Here is a 26726-nt window from a genome sequence, read left to right on the forward strand (position 1 = left end):
CTCTTTTCTTAACCCGGACATGGACTATTTTTAAATGTCTATGTTTGATTATACTTCATTTCGGCTTATTTTTGGTTTTATTACATTAAGATTTGACAATATACAGCCATTTTAATTTACCTTGTCTATCTCTGTGACTCATCTGAACACACTCAAGAATTATGTTTTCTAGTATACTATGAACTTATCACCAATCCTCAGTTAATCAATCTTTCTAATTATTTTACACTGGCATTTTTCAGTTCCCACTTTACCATATTTAAAAAGTGGTATTGTTAAGTCTTTAGTTACCATTATAGTTGTTTTGTTTTCCTATTTTCATTTCAGGACACAATCATATAATACTTTACATTTATAATGCACCTGAGTATAGTTCGTTTTTTTACTATTTAATAAATGTTTCACTGTTTTATGATCAATTCTCTGTTAATTCTTTTGATCATGAAACCTGCTTCATGGGACACACTGGTGAAACCCAAGCTGGATTCTGTATCCATACAGGTGATCATGGGACAGTGATTTCAAACCCAAGGGCACCCTGTCCAAGTGTTCCTGGTGATCCTCTGAGATCATTCTTTTTTTTTTTTTAAACGTTTTATTTATTTCTGAGAGAGAGAGAGACAGTGTGAGCAAGGGAGGGTCAGAGAGAGAGGGAGACACAGAATCTGAAGCAGACTCCAGGCTCTGAGCTGTGACCACAGAGCCTGACATGGGGCTCGAACCCACAAACTGTGAGATCATGACCTGAGCCGAAGTCAGACGCTTAACCGACTGAGCCACCCAGGCGCCCCCTCTGAGATCATTCTAATATCTAAACATCCAAAGGAATTAATCTCTGTTAAGATTTTAAAGGCTAATTAAGCTTCTTCATTTTTGGCTAGAAATACATATTGGAAATCTGGTTGGCAAAAGCCTTGACAGCCAGTATATTCCTTGGATGAACAAAAAGAGTAAACAGAAATTACTATTTAATAATTATATTTAGGCAGACCAAATGCGTCAACACACAGAATGTGTGTGGAATGTGTGTGGAGAAAGGAAGGATCCATAAAATTCTTGGAGGGAAAAGGCCTTACAGTACTTGCTAACCAGACCCAAGGTTTTGATTTTTAGATTTATTTAAGACACCTCCCACTATAAGAAATTAATTTTCTTGGATGGTGTGTTAATGGTATTGTGGTTAAGGGTTTGTTTGTTTTTCTAAGGACTTCTTCAGAGATACATTTTGAAATATTTATCATGAAATATATCTTAAGATCTTCAAAATAACCAAGTGTGGGAGGTGGAGAAGAGGCTTAAATGAAACAAAACTGGCATAAGAAGTTGGGTGACAGGAACATGGAAGTTCATTTTATTATTCTATTTACTCATATGTTTTGAAGGCACTCAAAAGGTATCAAATGTTATTTTTATTTTACTTTTTTATGTAATCCACCCCAATGTGGGGCTTGAACACATGACCCTGAGATCAACAGTCGCAGGCTCTACCGACTGAGCCAGCCAGGTGCCCTGCAAATGTTATTTTATCTTCCTTAAAGTCCTGGATTTTATTGATGTTGACACCATTACTCAAGCTCAGCTTTCTGAGATGGCACCTACATACATGAATATTTCCCAAGTATAACATCTAAATAAAGAGGAAAAAGGTTCATTTTATAGACAACTATTTCATGAGAGGTTAGCTTTCTTTTCCATAAACTACTGGGATTATGTAACCATTTGCAAACTGAGAAAAACATGTAATTTAATCATACCCCCTAAGTGTGGCTTAATTGTTATTCTACTAACGTGTAATTTTTGCTTGCTGTAAATTCAACATTTCAGAAGGTAAAACTTAAAACTACTAACAAAAAACTGTTGAACTAAGACTGTTAAAAGTTGACCTATGATTTAATATAAAAGCACATTAATGGGGCACCTGGCTGGCTCAGTCAGAAAAGCATGCGACTCTTGATCTCTGGGTCGTGAGTTCAAGTCTCACGTTGCGGTAGAGATTCATTTAAAAAGATAGTAAATAAACTTAAAATATATATATTAAGATAAATAAATAAAAGTGCATTAACTTACAACATTGTCAGCCCAGTCTGCTAGTACTGTTGAGATATAGTTCACAGCATTGAGAATCGCACAGTATCGAAAGCCAAGGGAAGCTCTAGTCTCTTCTTTCATCACCTGAGTTAACCGTATCCTGAAATCATCTACTAAGTCCTTCTGTAACTCCAGGAACTGTAGCTTTCTGGAAGCTGCGGGAAGATTTTTATATCTATCTGTGGAGAAAGTTAACAAGATGTGTGAAGGTTTTGGTTCTGCCCATGACACAGTTATAGGTTTTCCCTATTGACATGCTTTGGTACCTTTGTCAAAAAAAAAAAAAAATCAGTCTACCATCCTCAAGTACAGATCTATTTCTAAACTTTACATGGGTGCAGGTTTCACAAGTATATGTACTTGTCAAAACTCACTGAACTATATACTTTAGATTTATATTTTTCACTGTATATAAATTACAGCTCAATTTTTAAAAGTCTATTTATTTTTGAGAGAGACAGAGAGAAAGAGAGACAGCTCGAGTGGGGGAGGGGCAGAGAGGGAGACACAGAATCTGAAGTAGGCTCCAGGCTCTGAGCTGTCAGCACAGAGCCCAACGCGGGGCTCAAACTCACAGACCACGAGATCATGACCTGAGCCAAAGTTGGACCCTTATCTGAATGAGCCGCCCAGGTACCCCACAGTTCAGTTTTTTTTAAAGGCATGAGGAAATTATAGATGATCCCTGATTTATTATGGTTCAACTTAAGATTTTTCAAGTTTACGATAGTACAAAAGCTATACACATTTATAGAAATTACTTTGAATATTTTACTTAGATCTTTTCTTAGGCTGGTAATATGGCTTACAACCCTCTCATAATCCTGGGCAGCGGGAGGGCACCACTACTCTATGAGCCATGGGGTCATGAGGGTCAACAACCGATGGACTTATAGCCATTCTGTCCTCACACAAACATTCTGTTTTCCATGTCAGTACAGGATTCAGTAACTTACATGGGATATTCAACACTTTATAATAACGTAGGCTTTGTAAGGGCACCTGGGTGGCTCAGTCAGTTAAACATCCAACTTCAGCTTAGTTGATCTCACAGTCTGTGGGTTTGAGCCCATTGTCCAGCTTTGCTGACAGCTTGGAGCTTGGAGCCTGCTTCAGATTCTGTGTCTCCCNAACATTAAAGAAAAAAAACTTTTTAAATAAAGTAGGCTTTGTGTTCAGATGATTTTGCCAAACTGTCGTCTAATATGAGTGTCATGAGCACCTAGGTTAGCTGTGGTATTTAGTAGGTTAGGTGTATGAAATGCATTTTTGACTGAAAATATTTAACTTAGGGTGCCTTCATCAGGATATAGACCCACTGTAAGTCACAGATCAGTATGATAAGGTTTTGGGGTAATGGTGGGGTTCGGAGATGGGCCCTGTCCCCCTGCTTTAATAAAATCACCTTTTTGTACCAAAGACATCTTCAAGAATTCTTTCTTGGCCATCAACTCCAAACCCCACCATCACCCCAAAACCTCATTACGTATATACAAAAATCACCCCCTTTTAGGGCACCTGAAAAGGGCACCCCCTTTTAGGGCTCAGTTGGTTAAGTGTCCATCTGACTCTTGATTTCAGCTCAGGTCCTGAGATGATGGCTCATAAGATTGAGCCCTGTTGTCAGGCTCTGCTTGGGATTCTCTCTCTCTGCCCCTCCCCCCCAAAAATAAATAAAAATAAAACTTTAAAAAAAATCACCCCATTTCTTCAACAAAAAAATGACTTCTTTTTTAAAGGAAGGAGAAACTATGATAGGTTAGAAGACTTATACACTTAAGAATTTACAGATGAAATGATAAGATGTGTGAAATGTTCTTTAAAGTACTCTAGGAGAAAAAAATATAATAGAAGTGATCATTATTTTAAACTTCCATAATAGATACCTGAGGCTTCATTGTAATATAACACTTTTGTGTATGTTTAAAATTTTCCCAAATAAAAAGCGTCTTAAAAAGCATGAGTTTTTCAGCTCAGGTCATGATCTCACAGTTCATGAGTTCAAGCACCACACTTTGGGTCCTCTGTGCCCATCTCTCTCTGCCCCTCCCCCACTCATTCTCTCTCTCTCAAAAGAAAAAAATGCTTACCTCAAACACAGGTGTATCTTGAAAGACTTATACGTACCAGTTATCACCAAGAGTAGTGTCATAAAAGTTTCTGCACAGTCTGGAACTTTCATCTCATCCACATCAGTGATATCCTTATATTGGGATATCCAAGCAGCTTCTGATGAAAGCATTGAGTCCATTTTTTGAAGAGCAACTGACATGCAGAAAAAGGGAATACGTCAATTAAGTACTTACAATCATTCTTAATTTTCAGCACAAGTTTTTGGGAATGATGGTTTTTCTGTTACCAAAAAAAAAAAATTCCACAACCTCCTACCGGTAGCACTATATTTAACATGCCATGTGTTAGGGCTGAACAAGACACCCTACTTCTCCCCTCCACCCCTACCCAAAATCTTCAAAATAGTTACACCGATTAGACAAGCTACATCCAACAGATTCTACAAAGAACAGAAGTGCTATGGTACAAGCTATAAAACAGTTAGCTGTATACTGTGCTGGCCTGACTCTTCCACTCTAGAAAGGTGGATGGTGCAAGTGCAAGAAAAACTGAAGTCTGATGGGAAGAAAACAAGGCAACTTGGTAAACCCTGACCAGGAAAAATCCAGATGACTCTAGTTTTTACCTAGAGGTGGTGGAGAAAAACCAAAAGTTAATATACACAAAAGGAGATAATATGCTCTCCACTCAATGGCTATGGAGCACTTACATTTTCTCTCCACGGTCAACCACCTCTGAAAACAGGTGTCCTCTGACAGAATATGCATACAGTTGGCAAAGGTGCTGGGATAGCCGTAAACACTGTGCAGCTCCCTTTCGAACAAGAGTACCTCATCCACCAGATGACAGAAGAGATTGTCGTCGTATAGCAGACATGGGATGTCTGCAGCTAACTTCTCAAGAACAAGCATCACGAGGCCCCGGGAAAATTCAAGCTGCAAGAAAAACATAAGCAGGAGGTAAGGGAAGTGACAGATGATGTCTAAAGCTGGGACAAGTTAAGGACAGAGTTTCTTACCCGTGCATTGACCGAGGGGCCCACTTTGTCTAATATTGGCTGAATCTTCTCATCCAGAAACTGAGTGTGATTCCCAATCCACATAAGTACCTGAGCCAAGTACCATTCAGGCTAAGGAAGGAAGTTAAAGTTGTCTGAATTCTGAAGTCATTCTGACCAGAAAGTTACAATTAAATGGTTCTATTTTATTGTATACACACAGCACTTCCCCAAATTAGTTGAAGATTCCTTTATAAGAACATAATTTCTGCTCTGAACTTTAGTCAGATGTTTCCCAGTGTACTCCCAACAAATTCCCAAAAGTGGCATAAGTAAGTAAATTTATAAATTTCAATACGACATATATTTAAAACATAGTACTTTGGAAATACATAAAACGATGAACATTACAAAGAACTGATGCCCTTTAAATTGTTTTCTTTGTTTTTCTGGGGTTCTTTTGTAAACTACATTCCAAAATAACTTTTAAACCTGATTTTCTTCTGGTTTGCTTCTTCAAAAGGTAAAGTAAGAAAAAAATGCCTTGAAACAGGTAAAATCATAGAAAAGTAAATGTAAATAGGCAGCTTTTTAAATTGTCCCTAGAGATGATTCTACAAACCTTCCAAGTTTTGTTGGACAAGCATTCAAAAATATTTACTGAGTGGTAAATCCCTGTTATGTGCTAGATGCTAGAAATACAAAAACGAGTAAGGGGCATCTCTAATCTCAGGGGCTACATAGTTCACGCCTGATGACAGAGTGGAAATGAACTGTAGAAAGGAATCAACATGGGGCACCTGGGTGGCTCAGTCAGCTAAGCATCTAACTTCAGCTCAGGCCATGATCTTGGGGCTCATGAGTTTGAGCCCCATGTTGGGCTCTGTGCTGACAGCTTGGAGCCTCGAGCCTGCTTGGGATTCTGTCTCCTTTTCTCTCTGCCCTTCCCCTGCTCACACACACACACACACACACACTCTCTCTCTCTCTCTCTCTCTCAAAAATAAACATTAAAAAAATAATTTAAAAAATAATAAGAAAAGAAAGAAATCAATGTAACTCACAATTTCCTAACCTCAAATTGTTACTGCCTCTCTACAGTTGTAGGTTTATTGCCTTGTCTCACTACTTACTAATTGGTTCTATTCTTTTTTTTCACCAACACCCCATCCAAAAAAAGGGGAGACCCATAAGATACAACAAAATGAACTGAATTTAAGACCCAGAAATCCAATTGCCACTCTACTTCCTCCTGTGCAAACATAACTGCCTATCCCTTGACCCCTTTAAAATTCTATAAAGCCTATAAACTCATTTATAAAAGCCACATACAATGACTGGGGTAAGCCTGGTGCAGTAACATTTAATTCAAAACACTGAAATGACCACTTTGCTATTTGCACTGCATTAAATGTAGCAAAACTCAAGGATAAACAAGGTAGTCTCCACCCCCTGGCAATAGAGTTCTAATTCTCAATAAATTCAACAAAATTTCATTAAAAACAAGTGCCTGATTGTTTTTCAGGTAAAATTTAAGAAAAATCTCAAGAATATCTCCAATATAGGGGCAGCTGGGTGGCTCAGTGGGTTGAGTGCCCTACTCTTGATTTTGGCTCAGGTCATTCAGAGTCCTGGGATCGAGCCTGGCATTGGACTCCACACTGAGCATGGAGCCACTTAAGATTCTCTCTCTCTCCCTCCCTCTGTCCCTCCCCACTCACCTCTCTCTGAAAACAAAACAAAACAAAACAACAAACAAAAAAAGAGTATCTCCAACATACATGGCTATAATCCCTCAACTAAAATGCTGGCGACACAGTGAGAATTTCCTCAAAGCCATCCCCATCATGCCTTACTTTCTTGTACAGCCACAAATCACTTAATGTTTAAAATATTTTTAAAGCTTTTCATTTATCTTTAAATGTTTATCCATTGTTGAGAAACAAAGAGAGTGCAAGCAGGGAAGGGGCAGAGAGAGAGAAGGAGACACAGAATCCCAAGCAGGCTCCACACCGTTAGCGCAGAGCCTGGATGTGGGGCTCGAACCGTGAGATGATGATCTGAGCCCCAACCAAGTGTCAGATGCCCAACTGACCGAGCTACCCAGGCACCTCAGCCACAGATCATGTTGGCATCAGGCATCAGTATTCTGTTCAAGAGAGAATATTTGACTATCTTTGGACTTTCGCATATTTATAAGCCTGAAGGAGCAATTCACACAGTGAAACACGTGGAGCCAGTTGTCAAAAGTGCCCCAACAAATGCCACAGCACACCCAAGGGGCAACTTGAGACACTGGTCGGATGACGTGCTCATGAGTGAGAGGTGTCCCATGACATGTCAACACAAGTGCTGATATAGATCTATTTAGGGCAAGGACAAAACAGGAATTTAGCTGTTCAGACGAAAAACAGAAATGTGAATAGGATCGGATTTTAACTGAAACCAGAAAAAGTACTGAGACACTTAACCACTGCTATTAATAACAACCAAGGACAAGAGCTGGCAAAGCACACCTTGCTTATGACATTAGTCTGTCGATTCCCTCGGAAGTGATATCTGAACCTCTTCTGAAGAGGAGTCAGCATAATCTGGATGGGCAGGATGACAGACGGGGATGCAGGAAGAGAGTACTTTTCTGGAAGTTGTTTTGGCTCAGTGAGTAATTTATCTCTGACATAGTCAAGTCAAGGAAAAAGAAAAGTATACAAACGTATATATATCTATATGTATGTATACGTACACATATACACACATATGTATATACATATATACACGATATATCTTTCTAACAAACATATAAGATACTAAGTAAAATTAATTATGAAACAGATAATTTTACATTGCATATGATTTCAGTAAAAAGTGCACGAAAAATGTTATTAGAAGCAATCTGTCCTTCCTAAAATAAAAAAACAGTAGTAGGAAGGAAACACATTCAAGGAATTCCTTTATTAACACTAGATTACTAAGCTTTCCTCCCAACTGCCCATTTTCTCTGTCATCCCAGGAGACCTACGTGTGATAAAAACTTGAGTCAGTCATATATTTCAGACTGACCCTGCTCCCCCCAATATGCAATTCACTCTGAAGGGAACAATCCACCACTCTGCGGGTATACACAGATCAAGTCCAAACCCAGTACTACTGTTTAGCTTCTTGGTCACTTTCAAAAAGTTTTACTCTCTAGCCACAAATCCACTCTAGAAAAGAAAAAAAAGCAATTTTAGTAAGTTTTATGTCCAACAAAGATACGAGGTTTGCAGTTTCAGAAGCTGACAGAACAGTGTCTCCAGGTTACTGTATATTTCAGGGGTGCTGGCTGGGCGACTCAAGCCAGCAGTTTGAGCCTGGGGGGGTGTGATGAATGGCCAATGCAACTGGGCTAAAACTTCCTCAAAGTCACTGCAACAGAAAAAGTAACACATGTTATTTCAGTAAAATACAGTGGTCACCGAGTATCTGTCTGAAAGCAGCTACCATGAAATAGGGGTGAATTCCGTACCTTGTAAGCTTGTCCTTGAGAATCTTATGCCAGAATTTAACAGTAGCTCTTGTGAAAGCAAGGAGATGAGTACAAGATGATTCCTGGAGCTTGATGTCAAGTTCTGCCATAGAAACAAGAGTAGAGGCCGCCTCTGGGACATTATTGGTCATCAGGTATTGCTGAATGTTATCGCTGCAAAATGAGGCAAAGCACACTTCAAAGACAGTCTCTTCAATTCATTCCAAGTGCAGAAAACGACATCTCCCTCCTGTGGTGTATAAGGTTCCACGTGAGGAAGAAGGAAGCAGCCAGAAGTGGCTTTTTTCTAATGTGGCCAAAGCTTAGCATTTTTCTAGGAAAGCCAGGAATCAAGATTTTCGTGTAAAATCAATTAATTAGATTCTTTGAAACAAGCCAAATAAAAGATGTCTTCAGGACAAATGTATCCCATGAGCTACCATTTTTGTTTATCTGGCTTCATGGGGCAAAACATTTTATTTAAAAAGGAGATGCTCAGGGCGCCTGGGTGGCTCAGTCGGTTAAGCCTCCAACTTCCACTCAGGTCATGATCTCATAGTTCGTGGGTTCAAGCCCCGCATCGGGCTCTGTCAGCACAGAGCCTGGAGCCTGCTTCAGATTCTGTGTCTCCCTCTCTCTCTGACCCTCCCCTGCTCATGCTGTCTCTCTCTCTCTCTCTCAGAAATAAAAATTTTAATAAAAAAAAAAAAGGAGATGCTGTGTGTCAGCTATACTTGGATAAAAAATTAAAATAAAGAATAATGAAAATGAGATGTTTTGCTTGATAAAAATAAAATATCCCATAGCTCAGACCATCTAAGAATAAAGAACAAAACGTAACCGTCAGTACCAGGAGTCGCCCCCCGCAGGAAACCTGAGGTGCGAGCTGCACCTGGAGGCATCCTCTGGGCACTCTACCCAGGTGCGGGGCCACCCACTCAAGATGGCCGTGTGCTGGGCCTCGGGTCCCCCATTTGGTGTGTGTTCCTGGGGCGTGCACGGCGTCCTCCTTAAGGACAGGAACGTGTATCCCCACCCTGCCAAGCAGGGTGCATTTTTCCCTCTCCTCCTCTGAGGCCTGCTTGTGTTTTCCACTGTCACCACTTCAGGGTTCATGTGTTTGTATTATTCTATTCCGGTCAGCCCTTGTGGCTACCCCTTACTCCCATCTCTCATTTTTCTTTCTTCTCTTTCTCTAATCATTTTTATTAAGATTTCCAACCAGTTTTGTCTTTTATAACTACTACCAGAATCAAAAGCACTCTTTTTTTCCTCCACTGGGTGTCAAGAAATTCATCATTTCTGCATTTAAAGCATCAGTAGGTTTTTTTTAATGGGCTTTTTTTTTTTTAATTTATTTATTTTGAGAGCATGCACATGCATGGAGGAGGGGGAAGGGCAGAGAGAGAGAGGGAGAGAGAGAATCCCAAGCAGGCTCCAGGCTGTCAGCCCAGAGCCCAACTAGGGATTGGAACCCATGAACTATGAGATCATGACCTGAGCTGAAATCAAGATTCAGATGCTCAGCTGACTCTGTTCGTGGGTAATGACATTGAGACACCGTGGTATTCAAGAAACAGTTAATAAAAGATGCTAGTTCTAGGGGGAAAATTACATTTTTAAAAAGAGAAAGTGCTACAGAATAAAAAGCAGGTTAACGTTAGAAATTAGATGAGGAGAATCTCAAAAACCCAAAGGAAGACAGAAATAGAGATTTATCACGTTGTTAAAGAGCATGTTACTAAAGAGAGAAACAGCTGTACTCTATTTGATTATGAACTTGATTCCTATTTCTAATATGATGCCCAGACCAAATCTCTCTTAAACAATCCCAACATCAGAAAAAGGCTATCCATAACTGTAGTCCTGTGTCAATTAATCTATTTCTTTAGCTACTACAAGAGTGAGTCTTTTAAACAACCTATTCTACTTAATAAGGTTATTAACATTGCTCCTTATTGGTATTTTCTTCCAGAGGCACAAGGAAGAATGAAGTAAAAAGAAGCAAGATTTAAAATCTGTTCACCACAAATAATTTATCTAAACAAGGAGATAGTCTAAAAAGCTTCAGTAGATTTCTGGAATCACTGGTAACACTACAATCTTAGGTGTATCAATTTTTCTGTAAATGTAAAACTCATATATGCAAAACAAAGATGTCACCCTATCCTGATAGGTAAAATTCTGTAAAATCCCGGGAAACATACAGAACAAAATGATACTGCATTACTCTTTGGAAGACATAACATATACTATGATACACTTACAAGGGGACATTAAGACTCTTGGATGACTTTTCTTCTTCAACTCTTCCAGACAACATGAATGGGTACTGACAGCTTTGAGCAAGAGTAGTTAAAGCAAAGCAGGATGGAACCGGGTAGTTTGGAGGGGCTGGGGGACTATATCAGAAACCAACTAATTTTGCCCATCTAGGCAGAAATGTTCATTTAGCTTGTTGGAAAGCCAATACCAGACACTCACAGTTAACACTAGTGATTCCCATTCAACTGAGAAAGAAGCGTGTACTTTTTCCCCTCTACCCACAGGTAGCAAAACTCTGTTGCTTATTTAAGAATATTGTGTATCTCTTATTAGAGGATTCCCACTGAAAGAAATTCAAATTTTAGAGAAAGCAATCCATTTTATTAAATGATCCTGTCTAAAAAGTAAAAGTAAAGAATATTACCATGTTGAAGAGTTGTTTTATTAATTTGGTATCATAAATAATAGTTTTATCCTGTGCTCACAATACAACTGTAGGACTTAAAACTTTTTACTTAGATTACTTTTTCAAATGCAAATTAAGCTCCCTGAAAAGTTTATGTTCACTCACAAAAAAGGAAAAGAATCATTATCATAATGCTATTTTCATAACAAATGGTAAAATTACATTATTATAATCTTTAATTAACTCAATTATTTAATGGCATGCATGCACTTGCTAAGACAGAGCCTCAAAGGAAAATAATAATTATGAGAACAAAGAGGCCCTTTTTACCTTAGTTCTTCAATTTGTGAAATCCATTTAAGGTAAGCAAGATGGCGCTCAATCTCTTCAATTTGGTTAATCATGGCCCCCAGGTCTTCCATCCAGGGCTGTGCGGTCAGCAAATGGCTGTTAATGGAACTGAAGAGATGAGTTTCTTGCTCCAGAAACTGATTAAGGAATTGTTTTGATTCTTCTGCATTTTTTAAGGCACTCTGAATTCTTTTAGGGATTTCTGATGAAATTGTAAGTACCTGATTGTAACAAAAAACAGCAGCAATCAGACAAAATTTTCACAACCTTTTTTAAATGTTTATTTCTGAGAGAGAGAGAGAAAAAGCACCGTGGCGGAGGGGCAGAGAGAGAGGGAGACAGAAGATAAGGTTGGAAAGTGGGTTCTGAGCTGTCAGCACAGAACTGCAAGATCATGACCTGAGAAGTCAGACACTTTACCAACTTAGCCACCCAGGCGCCTTGTTAATTAGATTATCACCTTCAAAACACGTTTGTTCTAATAGTATTGAAAATTGTCAATTATAAGCTTCAAAAGAAAGATGCGATTTCTTTCTTTTTTTGGGTGGGGGATTTAAGACTAGGGTTTTATTTTTTATTTTTTTTTACAAATAGTTTGTTGTCAAATTAGTNAAAGATGCGATTTCTGCCTCCTGTACCATCCAAACCTAAACGCAACATGCGTATGTGGAGACGTGGCGGGGGGGGGGCAGATCACCCCGGTAAGCACCTCTGCATCTTTCATGAAGCTCAGCACTTTCAGAGGGGCCAGCCAGAGAATATTTTTATGCTTTACCTACCAGACATTTCCCTTCAAAAACAAATGATGTTTTGATTCTAAAAGTCTGAGTTATCTGTGTTTTGCAAAAGTTACCCAGGTGATTCTGACTGGTGCCCAGGGAGAGAACAACTGACTTGGGAAGATAACATCCAGGTAATGACTTTAGGTGTGGTATTTACTAATTCTTCTTCTAGCACATGGAAAAACATATACAAAATTAGGTATCAATACAACATAAAGACTATTCTAAAGGAACTTCATTTTAATCAAGATTGATTAGACACGGGGCGCCTGGGTGGCTTAGTCGGTTAAACGTCCGACTTTCGCTTAGGTCATGATCTCGTGGTTCGTGGGTTCGAGCCCCGCGTCGGGCTCTGTGCTGACTGCCAGCTCAGAGCCTGGAGCCTGTTTCAGAGTCTGTGACTCCCTCTCTCTCTGACCCTCCCCTGCTCACGCTGTCTCTCTCTCTCTCTCTCCTAGAAATAAATAAAAATTAAAAAAAAAAAGATTGATTAGACACTTTGTACAAGGCTCTGTGCAAGGAATAGGTAAATAAGACATGGTACCTGCCCTTAAGCTCAGTTCGTATGGGAGAGAAATGTAAGCAAATAACTACTACATTATGGGATTGATGCAATAAAAGAGAGATGCTAGGTAAAATGGTGTTTGAAGGTAGTGCTTCCCACCTGAATGCACACAGGCATCGCCTAAAGAGCTGGAGTAATCCAAATGTGAGTTCCTAGGGCCCAAGTAGGGCCTGACCTTCTGCATTTCTAACAAGCTCCCACACTTTGGATAATAAGGTGTTGAGATGCAAGGCAACTGTGCCTGCGTGACTCCTGCAAAGACCTTTGCAGGGCGGGTGGGAATTTCCTGGGGAACTTTGGAAGGAAAGGGTATTCAGGGCAAAAGGAACTGGCTGGCTCAGTCACACTGAAAGAACAGCAAAGATATGCTGGGGCGCCTGGGTGGCTTAGTCGGCTAAGCGTCCGACTTTCGCTTAGGTCATGATCTCGCGGTTCGTGGGTTCGNGAAAGAAGAGAAGACCCTAGGGGCACCTGGGTGGCTCAGTCCAGCTTCAGCTCAGGTCATATCTTGAAGCTCAGGGGTTTGAGCCCCATATCTGTGCTGACAGCTAAGAGCCTGGATCCTGCTTCGGATTCTGTGTCTCCCTCTCTCTCTGCCCCTCCCCCACTCATCCTCTGTTTCCCTGTCTCTCAAAAATAAATTTAAATAACATTAAAAAAAAAAAAGAAGAGACGAGCCTAGATTGGTAGGGAGAGGTGAGCTCAGAGAAGCATCTTGTGCCTTAGTAGGATGTGGGCTTTTTCCAACAGGCAATGGGAAGCCATTAAGAATTTTTAATATTTTTTTATTCAGAGAAAGAAAGAGAGAGAGAGACAGTGTGAGCAGGAGAGGGTCAGAGAGAGAGGGAGACATAGAATCTGAAACAGGCTCCAGGCTCTGAGCTAGCTGTCAGGACAGAGACCGACGCGGGGCTCGAACCCATGAACCGCGAGATCATGACCTGAGCCGAAGTCAGACGCTTAACGGACTGAGCCACCCAGGTGACCCCATTAAGAATTTTTGATAAGGGAATCATTCAGTTAGATTTACGATTTAGAAAGCCATGTGATAGGGGCAGCTGGCTGGCTTAGTGGGGGGAGCATGAGACTAGTGATGTAGGGGTTTTAAGTTCGAGCCCCGGGTTGGGTGCAGAGATTACTTAAAAACAAAAAAATCTGGAAAAAAAAAAAAAAGTAATGTGATAAACAATTATGTTTATTCTCATATTATCTGTAATAATAAAAACTGGAAACAGTGAAAATGTCCAACAGTAAGGGCCTGGTTAAATAAACTGTGTACAGCCATAGTTGAATACCATAAAACCATTCAAAAAGAGCTATATACATTGATAAGCAAGTCATATATTACATTAATTATAAAGAGTTAAGCTATGCATATTTAAAGTATACACATGCTTACATATACAGAGAAGACTTTAACTGTATCATATATATTGCTTATTTACACAATATCATTTCTGCAAAGCATAAAAATGAGCGACGGTTACTGTGGGGATGAGAAGGAAGCAGAAGATGGGCAAACCACCATCAAATGTGCGAGAGGCTGCAGCCCTAAACTGGGTGAACTGGTGGCGGCAGACATGAACGGGGCAAAGGTCCGATGTCCTGGAGATGGGGTAGAGGAGGCAGGCTGACGGGGAATCTGGGAAGGTTCCTAGGATTTAGGTCTGAGTGACAGGCAGGTAGTGGCACTGCTTTCCGAGAAAGGGAAGCATGTGAAGACACAGAACAGTCCAGTGTCGGACACACTGAACTTAAGTCCGGTTAGGGGCTTGGGCACAAGCTCCCCGTGTCACTGGGGAAACCAGCCTGGTTGGGAAGTGGAGACAGACACGAAGAAAGAGGACTGTTGAGGAAGCCTAACAATACAAGGACGGGACTAGCACCTGCTAAAAGATGAGGGCAGAGTGTTGTGTTTGTTCCTGTTTGTTTGGGTTTTAAGAAAAAGATGGAGGGGGGGGGTGTCCCGAGGCCCAGGGGACAGAACTGGCTGAGGAGCAGAGGAGGAAACTATGAAAGCATGAAGCGAGATCACTTGGGCGCAGGTAGGATCTGAGGCAGAAGGACGATCTGAGACTGATCTTTGGCTGAATTAAGAAGTAGAAATGGTTGCAAATAAGTCTGTGGAATGTGGGATAGACTGTTCAATAGATTCATGCTAAGCAGCCTTAATTTTTTCTTTTTGGGAAGACGGAATGGCCAGGTGGGGTAGGTATCCCCGGGAGGATTTGTAAGAACAAGTGAGGGGAGCGTTAGAGGAGCCGACCTTCCCAGGAAGGAGCCCTGGAGACCACACAGCAGGGCTGGCATCCAGCCGCTCCCTCGGCCTGTGACTCCTCAGAGAGAGCCCACTGCAGCTTGCCTGCAGGCGTGGAGGGGTGGGGCTGGGCCATGCTTGGGAGAATAGGGTAGACAGGGTGGAAATACAGGAAGGGGGGAGGGCTGAGGGGTAGGGATGGGGGAACATAGCCATCAACCCAGGGCTCACACACCAACATACCCATAAACTGTTCACTTAACCCAATGGTGCAGTTACATAATGTGAATCTTTTATCCTTGACAAACACTGTTGTAAGTACATGGAACCACTTAGTTTTTTAAGATTACATTCATTGGGTTTTTTAAAAACTATTTTAAGGAATATATTCATTGTAAAAAAAAAAAAGCCTGAAAATACAGAAAGATGTGACGAAAATGAATCACCTGTTAACCAACTACTCAGAAATAACCATTATCGTGTTATAATTATTTTCAGGTTTTCTCCTTATGAGTGCACATGTAAAAAGTATGGAATGATGGTGTTATGACATTTTTGTATACCATGAAATTACTTCCTTGTTGAACCCTTTAAAAGTCATGGTATGAAAAGCTACTTAAAATGTTAAGTGTTGGGGCGCCTGGGTGGCTCAGTGAGTTAAGCAGCAACTTCAGCTCAGGTCATGATCGTGAGTTCAAGCCATGAGTTGGGCTGCAGCTCAGAGCCTGGAGCCTGCTTCAGGTTATGTGTCTCCCTCTCTCTCTCCCTACCTCTCCCTACTCACACTTTGTCTCTCTCTTAAAAATAAACATTAAAAAATATTTTTTTAATGTTAGCTGTCATTATGTCTTTGTCTTTAAGACCTAAATCCTATCAGCAGCAACTTTGACTTTTATATAATCTGTAAAGTACCTAGCACATTGTAGGGCCTTAAAAGCTATGAAACAGTTTTAAACAACTAGACTATTTGTCACAGTCTCTATCTTCAAAATTCCCTATAATCACAGTGATATATAATAATGGTAATGTCTATGTTATATTATTGAACACTTCTGATATTATTTCAATGAGTTTTAATACTTGCCTGTTCTTCTAACTGCATTTTATTTTCTGTCATCTGTTCTATGAGTTTATCAAGTTTCTTTAAAGATTTAAGGTCATTTCCAACTTCTTTTTCTATAAATGCAGACACGTAGGAAGTGAGATCACCATTATCTGTATCTTCATTGACTTGTTCATTTCCAACAAGAGCTGCAATATTTATGTCATCTAAAATGAAAGAATAACAATTATTTAACATTACCAAGCATGACAGGATTAAAGGAAATACAAAAGGTATACAAAGGGGGGCACCTGGGTGGGTCAGTCAGTTAAGCATCCAAATTCAACTCAGGTCATGATCTCACAGTTTGTGAGTTTGAACCGACATCAGGTTCTCTGCTGTCCGCACAGAGCCTGCTTTGGATCCTCTGTCCCCCTCTCTCTGCTTGCATGCTCTCTCTCTTTCTCTCAAAAATAAATAAACACTTTAAAAAAGGGAATTCTTTTTTTTTTTATTTTTTTTAACGCGTTTATTTATTTCTAGGAGAGAGAGAGAGAGAGAGAGAGCGTGAGCAGGGAGGGTCAGAGAGGGAGACACAGCCTCTGAAATAGGCTCCAGGCTCTGAGCTGGCAGTCAGCACAGAGCCCGACGCAGGGCTCGAACCCACGAACCGCGAGATCATGAAAAAGGGAATTCTTGAGGCGCCTGGGTGGCTCAGTTGGTTAAGTGTCCGACTTTGGCTCAGGTTATGTTCTCACGGTTTGTGGGTTCAAGCCCCACATTGGGCTCTGTGCTGACAGCTAAGAGCCTGGATCCTGCTTTTGATTATGTGTCTCCCTCTCTCTCTGCTCCTCCCTGCTCACACTCTGTCTCTCTATAATAAATACAAATTTAAAAAAATTTTTTAAAGGGGAATTCTTAAAAATTTTTTAATTAAAACATAATAAAATGCTTTCTAAAAAAAGAAAAAATCGTTTTGAAAGATTTTGAATCTATGGAAAAAAACTGAAAAGGTGACCAATGAGTAAAACCTCTTCCTTACGTAAGAGTAAAAAAGCTGTGTTTTTAAAAATGTTTATTTATTTATTTTGAGAGACAGCAAGAGAGAGTATGCACACAGGAGGGGCAGAGAGAGAGGGAGAGAGAATCCCAAGCATGCTCACACTGTCAGTGCAGAGCCTGACATGGGGCTCAATTTCACAAACCGTGAATCATGACCCGAGCTGAAATCAAGTGTCAGACACCTAACCGACTGAGCCACACGACACCTCGAGTAAAAAAGTTATTTTAAAAGCCTCAAATGCCATTGTACAAACATTTCTGTGTCAGAAAAAGAATAAACGGAAGCTTGAGAGAAAACACAAATTACTAAGAAAAACTCAAAATGACTGATGCGGCCACTGAATTCCACAGTGTGGAGCGAGATTCCTTCTGTGGGACATAAACTAGACTTGCACCAATCCATGGTATACTCATTAGATGTGACAAACACAGGTGATTTGGGGCCCTGAGCCACTGCCAGGGAAGAGCGGGAGCAGAGGCAACATGGGCTGTGACGCAAACACGGTCCCAGGGCAGCAGGAGCTCCTGCCTAGCTTTGCTCTCCTCCCATTTAGGATGCGGGCGTGTTTCCCAAAGAGCCCGTGCCTTACTCTGCGCGTGCAAACCTAGCACTGCCTATCGTTTCCACATCAGTTTTTCACTCTGCAAGCATCTATACCTTCTTCCACTACCCATGTTTAAGACAGAATTAAGCAACGTAAGTTGCCTCTCATTCTTTGTGGAAAGAGGCAAGATTCAAGTACATAAATATGAAATTTTCCATTCTTATTTAAAGAAACAAATTTCTGGTAAACCCCTGATTCACTTCAAAGGCAATTAAATCATCTTCCACTGTCCTAAATTTCTGGACTGACAGCACTGCTCCTCTCTTCCAGAGTATCTCCAGCTCTATCTGTGCCAGGGTGGACGTGCCCTAAACCCCAGAGAAAGCTGAAGGCAGCAGCCGCTTCCTGACAAAGAAGGTAGGAGTGACATGATTCACAATTGCTGCCACGTCTCTTTCCACACCACCCCTGTGTGCTGAGCTACACGGTTTCCTATGAAGTATCTGTTTCCATGTGCAGGCTATCCCCCTTGGTAACTCATGGTCTCCTCCCACAAGGTTAGGAATTCAGCACAGCGGTAGCTGCGTGCGTGTCCCTGTGCGCTCACTAGGCTCCCTGCTATCCAACACACTCAACTCCAATCAGTCCACAGAGTGAATTATTCCACAGACAGGGCTTAATCTCCCTAAGATTTGAGTGGCACCTACAGATTAAAAAAAAAAAAGATAATGTAAAAGTGTAAGAGGAACAGCTATTGACTTCCAGATGAAGGTTAAGTGCTGTAAAATAAGGCCCCAGAGAAAAAGCAGACTTTCTGGAAAACGAACCTTAGAATAAACCTGAACATGCAGTGCATTTCTCTGTCTCAGGTTGAACTAAAGGATGTTGTCCTCTCAAAACAAACCATTCACCACCAGTTTATACACAAACGAAAAGCTTGATTGTCCTATCATATGTTTAGTTACAAGACTACAGCAATTGCTTAAAAAAAAAGTATGTGCATCAGAGATAAAGCTGAGGGAACAATACAGAGCCTCCTGGGGAGCAATAATGGTTGAACTTCACCTCTGTTCTTCCTGGGGCTGCCCTTGTAGAAGTTGGCTCTTTACCAAAAATGAAATTTTTAAGAAAGCAGCAATGAGAGAAAGAGGTCATACAACAGCCTCATTACAAAACAACTGTTACTTCTGATAAAATGAAAATATGAAAAAAGACAGAGATGCCTAAATGCAAAATGTAACTGTCAGATTTTGCTCAGTTATTTTCTTAAAGTTTTATTTTTGAGACAGAGAGACAAAGTGTGAGTGGGGGAGGGGCCGAGAGAGAGGGAGATGCAGAATCCGAATCAAGCTCCAGGCTCTGAGCTGTCAGCGCAGAGCCCGACCCGGGCTTGAACTCACAGTGAGATCATGACCTGAGTTGAAGTTAGATCCTCAACCGACTGAGCCACCCAGGGGCCTGATCTCAGTTATTTAAATAAAGATTAATAGAATACATGCCAACGTATTTAGTATTGGGTATGTTCCGCCCCCAGCCCCCCAAACCAAATTTTCCTTTGTTCTATTCAACTTATGAGCATGAAAAGCGCGTTCATATGCCACGAGAAGCAGCAGCCCACTAGTAAGTAGGGGCAAAACTATAAATCTATGCCTTGACTTCCCAACTATGAATTATAACATTTGCCCAGCTGACACCTAAAGGTTATAAATGGAATTAAAATCCATGTTTCCTGACCCTCAGCCCAAGTTTCTTTCTTTTTTTTTTTTTCTCCTTCAAGTATCAGCAGAATAGGCTGGTCTGCAACAAACTTCGTTAATGCAGAAATCTACCGTGGGGACAAGAGTCACAGGGTCCTCTTTTTCTAGTTACCTTGAATAAAACAAGTACATTGTCCGCTGCATCCGCAGACACCCAGAGGCGGGGCTATGTGGAAGGAATGTTTTCCCATAGCTTAGGGAGCAAATCCTATCTTCACTTACTTTTATTTACTTTTTTTTTTTCATTAAAAGAATTTTTTTTCAGGGCACCTGGGTGGCTCAGCCAGTTGAGCATCAGACTCCTGATTTCACCTCAGGTCCTGATCCCCTGGTTCATGGGACCGAGCCCCATGTCAGCTATCATGCAGAAGCTGCTTGGGTTGGGATACTCTCTCTCCCACCTCTCTCTCAAAATAAATACATAAACATTTAAAAAAAAAATAGATTTTTGCACCTACTTTTAAATTCTATTCTTTTGACATTACCATCTAAATGCAGCAAGCACATTCTTGGTCAAATGACATTCTTTAAGGTGACACACTAGTGATTTGGGAGGTTTTTATGATTCTCCTTTTCTGTTTCTTGTAATAAGCACCCCTAATTGCAAAGAAGTTGACAAAGCTACCAAAGGAGGGACAAGGTCAAATTCTATAGTCTGTGTCTGTCATTCTTAAATGAAGTAGGCATCAACTTCTCAGGCATCTGAATGGGCAAAGGTGGAAAAGGGAAGGGGTTAACTAAAAGATATAGGGAACTCTCCAATCTTTTAAAAAAAGGAGCTAAGCTATGACTGTCAAGTGCTATGGACTACTTAGAGCTTTCCTTCTGAGGCAGACTGTATCCATAGGCATGGTAAGGGCAAGCCTAACTCCTAAAGGCATTATGGTAATGTGGGCACCCTTCCTCCCTGACACTACTCATTCCTGGTCAGAAGAACCAAAACCCTGTGATGGAATAGCTGTTACAGGCCCCTTCCTCCCCCAATAAATTTCACTTCAAAGCCACCGAAGATTCCTTGATTTCTAAAAGCCTGCCATGTTTAACTCATTAGAGTAAAATGACAAATGTCCACTTCTCTGACATGTGCTCCTGTCCTCGGTAGGAAATGGAGGTGCTGACCTTTTCCCTCTTCCTTGTCCAGACCAAGACCCAGGAAACAAGTTATTCCTTGTATTTTTCTTCCCAGATCAACTTTTCAAGGCAAATTCACTGAAGGTAAAGTACAATTAAACAGTTATCATTTTGACTCCAATTAAGGTGGTGGTCATCTCTCCTAGATCATTAGCCCCTACAAATTCCTGATGCTTGATAAGTTAATGCTTCATTAAAATAACAGGCAGGCCCCTATTATTCTTAATCGGTGTGAGGGGCAGCACTTCAGTGAAACCACACCAGTCCCTGCACTAAGTCGGGGTCAGGAAGTGCTTATCTTCAAATCATCCCATATTTTACAATTTTAGAAAGAAAGATAGGTGTATAATGATAACCAGTACTTAACACTATGCAAGGATATTGTACCAAAAAAAAAAAAGAGAGAAATTCATCTTAAAGATCACAGGCTAAGACTCTTCTCTGCCGCAGACCCTGGAGGGCTGAGTTTAGGAGAGATGGCTGGGTAGAGAATGATAAGGTGTTTCAAGTCTGCTTACTTTTCTCCTCGACGTCCTTCCTTTCCTTATCACTTTCAGAGCAGCCCTAGAAGAACAGGTGTAACAAACACATTAAGACTGGAGTGATGGACGGAACTCCTACAGGATTCCCAGAGGGTGCGAGGTCCCAGACTCCTCCCGTGGGACCTTCCTGAGGGGTCAGGACTATCTGACGCAGGTGGCCCTGGGGACCACAACCGCCACCTCCCCAGGACCGCTGGAGCTACCCTGCCCAGCCACCAGGGCATGTCTCTACGTCCCTAGAGACACATATCTGTGTCATCTCACCCGGGTCGCCAGAGCCACCGCCCTGGGACCACCTCCTCTGGGAGGTCCGTGCCATTTCTCCAGATTGCAAAGGCTGTCTCCCCGGGCCACGGAAACCACGTCCCCAGGCCGCCAGGGATCACCTCACCAACGCAGTCTCCCTTGGGAGATCTGTGCCACTTCCCTGGGCCACCAGCGTCCCCTCCCCGGGCCACCAGGGCCGCCTCACCGGGGTTGCCGGAGCCTTGCCGATCTCGGCGGCCAGGAGCATCCCGTCTCCTCGCAAGTCCTCGGCTCCATGAGCAGCCAGCGTGGCTTGTAGGGTTCCGCTGCGGCCAGAGGCCAGCCACCACCTCTGCCTGCTAGACCGTGGGGCTCGGTGCCACCTCTACTTCCCCTCGCCGTCTCTCTGGTTTCTTCCTCTCCTCCCAGAGAGGCCGTGCCAGCGCAGCCGCCAGCCAGGCACGGTGGCTCCCTCTGCTGGCAGGGGGCCGGCACGGCCGTTCAGGAAGCCGGCCTCAGTCCCCCCAGGCTCTCGGAAGAAAGAGGGGCGGTCCTTCTCAACCTCGGCCACGCCTCCACCTCGCTGGGGTCCTTAGTCTTGCAGCCTGAAGGTACCCTGCCCTCCGCACCGTAAATTCCTTGTGAACCAGTTAAATTCATACTTTAGATGAGACCCCAGATGTTCTCAGAGTGTGAGGGAGCTTTTTGGCGGCTAGCTTCAATGTAATTTGGTCGGCCTGTTTAGTTGGGGGAATTTCCAATGTTCTTATTTTGGGATGTTTCTTTTAAGGCTGCTCAGACTCAACTAGAGATGACCCTCCGCTTTCCTGCCTGGAGGGTGCAGATCTGGTTGTGAATGACTGGGAGCTGAATGGAGGAAGAGGACTCAGCATCAAATAAGCACTTTACACGCCGGAGACCCAAAAAACGTGGCATTTGACAAGAAGGAGGAACATGAGTGACCTGGAAGCAAGAGGTAGGTAGAGGACTCAGGATTTGACTTCAAAAACAAACATGGGTGGTGGTACCAAAAAGACTAAATAAAGGAGGGAGGGAGGGAGGAAGCAACCCTTAGAGAAAACAGAAACCATTTAGTGAGAAGAAAACTTAAAATATATATATTCTATATACAATATCTTGAGATATGAGGTACCACTGCAACCACAAAACAATAACAGGATACTATTTTTAAAAAAGTATTCAGATGGACACCTGGGTGGCTCAGCCAGTTGTGTTGGACTTTTGATCTCTGCTCAGGTCAGAAGCTCACCATTCATGAGTTTGAGCCCCGCCTGGGGCTCAGCTCTCTGTGCTGACAGTGCCTAGCCTGATTGGGATTCTCTCTCTGTCTGCCCCTCCCCTGCTTGCTTGCTCTCATTCTCTCTCTCTCAAAGGAAATAAACATTAAAATAAATGAAAAGAGTACCCAGAGACAAAAAAAAATACGATTGCAGAAATGGAAAGTTCAATTAAAGAGTTGGAAGATAAATGTTGGGAAATATCTAAGGGGGGGGAAGCAAAAGGACTAAGAAATGAAAATAAGAAAGAAAAAAAGAAGAAATTAGAGGACCACTGCAGAGGATCCAAAATCTGAAAAATAAGAGTTCCAAAAGAAAAAACTAATCACTCCTTAGGGAAGGAGTGATCATCACCAAAAAATTCAAGACAATGTCTCCAATCTAAAAGTCACGAGTTTCCGGGTTAAAAGGGCCCACTGAGTGCCCAGCACAATGGATAAAACATAGCTCACTCCAAATCATCGTTGTGAAATTTTAGGACACGGGGGACAGACAATCCTAAGCTTCTAGAGAGAAAAACAGATCACTTAACAAAGAATCAAGAATGAACATAACTTTGAATTTCTCAATAGTCACAAAGTTAGAAAACATAGGAGCAATTTTTTTTTTTTAACGTTTATTCATTTTGGAGAGAGTGTGAGAGAGGGAGGGGCAGAGAGAGAGGGGACAGAGGATCCAAAGCGGGCTCTGCGCTGACAGCAGCCAGCCCGATTCCAGGCTCGAACTCACAAACCGTGAGATCATGACCTGAGCCGAAGTCTGACACTCAACCAACTGAGCTACCCCAGTGCCCTCATAGGAGGAAATTCTATCAAATTTCAAAAGGAGATTTATTTCAAACTAGTATTCTACACCTGGTTAGTAAAATATCAGTCAAGTGTGGGTAAACAATAAAGGTATATTCAAACATTCAAAGATCTCAAAAAATTTCCTTTTCATTTACTTTTCCTTTCTCAGGATGCTTCTGGAGGTTGTGCTCTACTAAAATGAGGGACTAAACAGAAAAAAAGAAAACACAGGATGTAAGTAACAAGACACAATGCAAGAAAAAAATGATTTTTGAGAGGCCCTGATGACAGTTCTTCACTGGACATGGATTGGTGCAGGTCCAGAAGGCCCCAGAAAAGCTCCTTTTCAGATGAAACTAGTAGAACACCTCGTATATCTAAACCTGGGGAAGCAGAGATTGAAACAATCATTAAAAAGTGTGGGCTTGGCTTGGTGATGGATTGTAAACCAAAATAAGATAATTATTAACTGCAGGAAAAACAGAAAGCTGAGCAGAAGAAAAGTGATCATAGTATGTATATACTACTTTGCCCAAGATGTAAGTAACGTTTACGTAATCATAATGAAGTAAACAGAAACCTATTAAAAAAGGACAGTATAATTAGATTGAGCAGCTAAAGGGATGAAAAGTGTGGTGGGGGTGGGGAAATGGATAGGGTAAGAAAGAAGATTTAAATCCTCATTTTCCACCAAGTGAAGTCAACAGATAATGCCTAGAAGTGAAAAATTGAGAAACAGCAATGCAAACATTTTATATAGAGAAATGAAAGTAGATATCAAAATAACCAGTTAAAAGAGATGAAATTACTGCCTTTAAGGAGGGGGAAATTGGCAAGGGGGCTGTAGGCTCTGCTCTTTTCATTGCAATTTACAATATTTCTACGGAATTATTTGGCTCTAAATCACAGACATGCATAACTCTGATAAAAAATAAAAAATAACATTAAAGGGAAAAAAAGATTGCTTATACCCAAATTTTTGCTTCTGAAGAATTCATGTCTGGTAAGGGAAACAGAAATGAAAATAAATTAAGATTGAATGCAGTAGGCTCAAGAATGGAAATGTTTGCAATGACTGAGGAAGCACAGAAAACCATTGACTACTATCTGGGGAGTGTAAAGAGGCAATCTCAGATGGACAGACTACTAGGCAATAATAAGGGTGAAACAAGAGATACACTGTGTGTTTTAGGCCCTTAGCAATCCATAGTGCTGGTATGGGTTAAAAGCAGGATTCTGAATATTATACATAACATACATGTTAGGATGTAATTTGAAAATCAAGGAGAACATTAAATTGTTAAACAGTTATTAGAGGGAGTTGGAATTTGGGACAGGCTTTGAACACTTCTGTATTATTTTAACGATAAAAGCCAATAAATGGCTGTCATCTTGAAAAACAGGAAACTAAAAATGCATGTTTCACTTGGACCTTGTCTGAGGCAGTTCAGGCTAAAATGCAATAAGTTTTGACCATGGACCTAGCTAGCTAACAGCCAAAGCAATGTGAATGTTCTGTCCTTCCATATACATTTACGAGGTGTTGGGCCTCAGAGAAGATAATTTTTAAAGTATACAAAAATTTAAAGTTTAGGATTGAATTTTTACTGTGGCTGTGGTAAACATATTTGCAGTTGCTGTCATTGGGACATTAACCTATGAATTAATTAAAGCCCAAGGACATGTGATTATACATAGATTAGGGACACAAAAATGTACTCAACTGAGGTGACTATTCTCAGAGAAAGACAGTATAGAATCTTATCAGTCTGAGTGAATTATCCATACTATGTATGGATAATGTAAACCCAAATTTTAAAAACAATGTGGAAACAATGTGGGGTTGTCCAAAAAATTAAAAGTAGAATTAATATAATATAACAATTTCACTTCTGGGTGTATACCCCAAGAAATTGAAAGCAAGGTCTCAAATAGATATTGGAGCACCCATGTTCATAGCAGCATTATTCACAGTAGCCCAAAGGTGGAAGCAATTCGAGTGATGATAGGTGAACAAAATGTGGTGTATATATGTAATGGAATATTATTCAGTCTTAAAAAGGAAGGAAATTCTGCCACACGCTGCAACCTGTGTTGTACCCTTAACGGATGAACATTAAGGAAATAAGGCAGTCACACATATGGCTGTATGATTCCACTTGTAGGAGTTACTTACAACTGTGAAATTCACAGGGAAAAAAGTAGAACGGTGGTTTCCAGAGCTGGGAAGAGGGGAGGCTGGGGCTTTATTTCCCGGGTAGAGTTTCAGCTTTGCCAGATGAAAAGCCTTCTGGAGATGGATGACAGTGACGGTTGCATAACATTGTGGATGTACTTAAAGGCACTGACTGTACACTTAAAAATAATTAAAGTGATACATTTTATGTGCCACGTATTTTAACCACAATTTAAAAAACCAAGTCTAATAGAAATTAAAGGACTTGAAATAACATATAGGTGTGTCACTGAGGATTGAAATGTGGGAAAATATTAAATGTGCAAAAGCTATTGGAGGCCAGAATTTGGTCGTGAAACGTGAAAAGTATGGAAAGAGTAAGTTCTCTTCACACAGAAGCACAAACTTGCTATCATCAATTTTTCTTAAGCCTATCCTACTGAGGAGCCGTCAAGCAGGAGGGGTAAATGTAAGAAGTAGGAAAATGCTTCTTTCGGATCCTCTGGCACTCAAGGGAATAACCCATAGAACAACAGATTTCTCTAGTTACTCTTTTTATTAAGCTAGTTGCATGTGGAGGGCAACACAAAATGGCCATAACCATGTGGAAGAAACCTTTATTAAAATACGTCAAGCATTCGTCAGGCCACGGCCACTTTAGAACTCCTAAAGACTGTCTGGAGGACTGTGGTGCACGATGAAATCACTGTCTGCCCGGGCCCTGGCCCGGCTCCCGCCGCGGTGAGCTCCCCACCCTGCAGCTAGCATATCCGCAGGGAACCAGCCAGCCTCCTCCGCACGAGGGCCACTGAGGCTCTAGTCGGCGGAGAGGGGCGGGGCCTCGCTTCAC

At 41.3% G+C, this 26726-nt stretch overlaps 1 protein-coding gene and 1 long non-coding RNA gene across 2 annotated transcripts in view; one reads left to right on the forward strand and one right to left on the reverse strand.

Moving 5' to 3' along the window:
• RINT1 (RAD50 interactor 1) overlaps positions 1-22007 on the reverse strand; it is a 32129-nt gene extending 10122 nt beyond the window's left edge. The window contains exons 1-11 of the mRNA XM_077746929.1: positions 21841-22007; positions 21345-21390; positions 16374-16558; positions 11665-11906; positions 8664-8837; positions 8414-8563; positions 7675-7831; positions 5180-5290; positions 4871-5096; positions 4216-4353; positions 2068-2267 (exon numbers count right to left, since the gene is read on the reverse strand). Of these exons, the coding sequence (XP_077603055.1) occupies positions 2068-2267; positions 4216-4353; positions 4871-5096; positions 5180-5290; positions 7675-7831; positions 8414-8563; positions 8664-8837; positions 11665-11906; positions 16374-16558; positions 21345-21390; positions 21841-21882 (1671 nt within the window). The 5' untranslated portion in view covers positions 21883-22007. The remainder of the gene's footprint in view (positions 1-2067; positions 2268-4215; positions 4354-4870; positions 5097-5179; positions 5291-7674; positions 7832-8413; positions 8564-8663; positions 8838-11664; positions 11907-16373; positions 16559-21344; positions 21391-21840) is intronic.
• A 72-nt stretch (positions 22008-22079) lies between these two features.
• Positions 22080-24211, forward strand: LOC144217391 (uncharacterized). Its single transcript, XR_013330898.1, has 3 exons — positions 22080-22225; positions 22405-22590; positions 23870-24211. It is a non-coding gene; the product is annotated as an uncharacterized LOC144217391 (long non-coding RNA).
• The last annotated feature ends 2515 nt before the right edge of the window (positions 24212-26726 follow it).

The sequence above is a fragment of the Crocuta crocuta genome, unplaced genomic scaffold (genome assembly GCF_008692635.1).
Source record: "Crocuta crocuta isolate KB4526 unplaced genomic scaffold, BGI_CrCroc_1.0 scaffold396, whole genome shotgun sequence".
In the NCBI taxonomy this organism is placed as follows: Eukaryota; Metazoa; Chordata; class Mammalia; order Carnivora; family Hyaenidae; genus Crocuta; species Crocuta crocuta.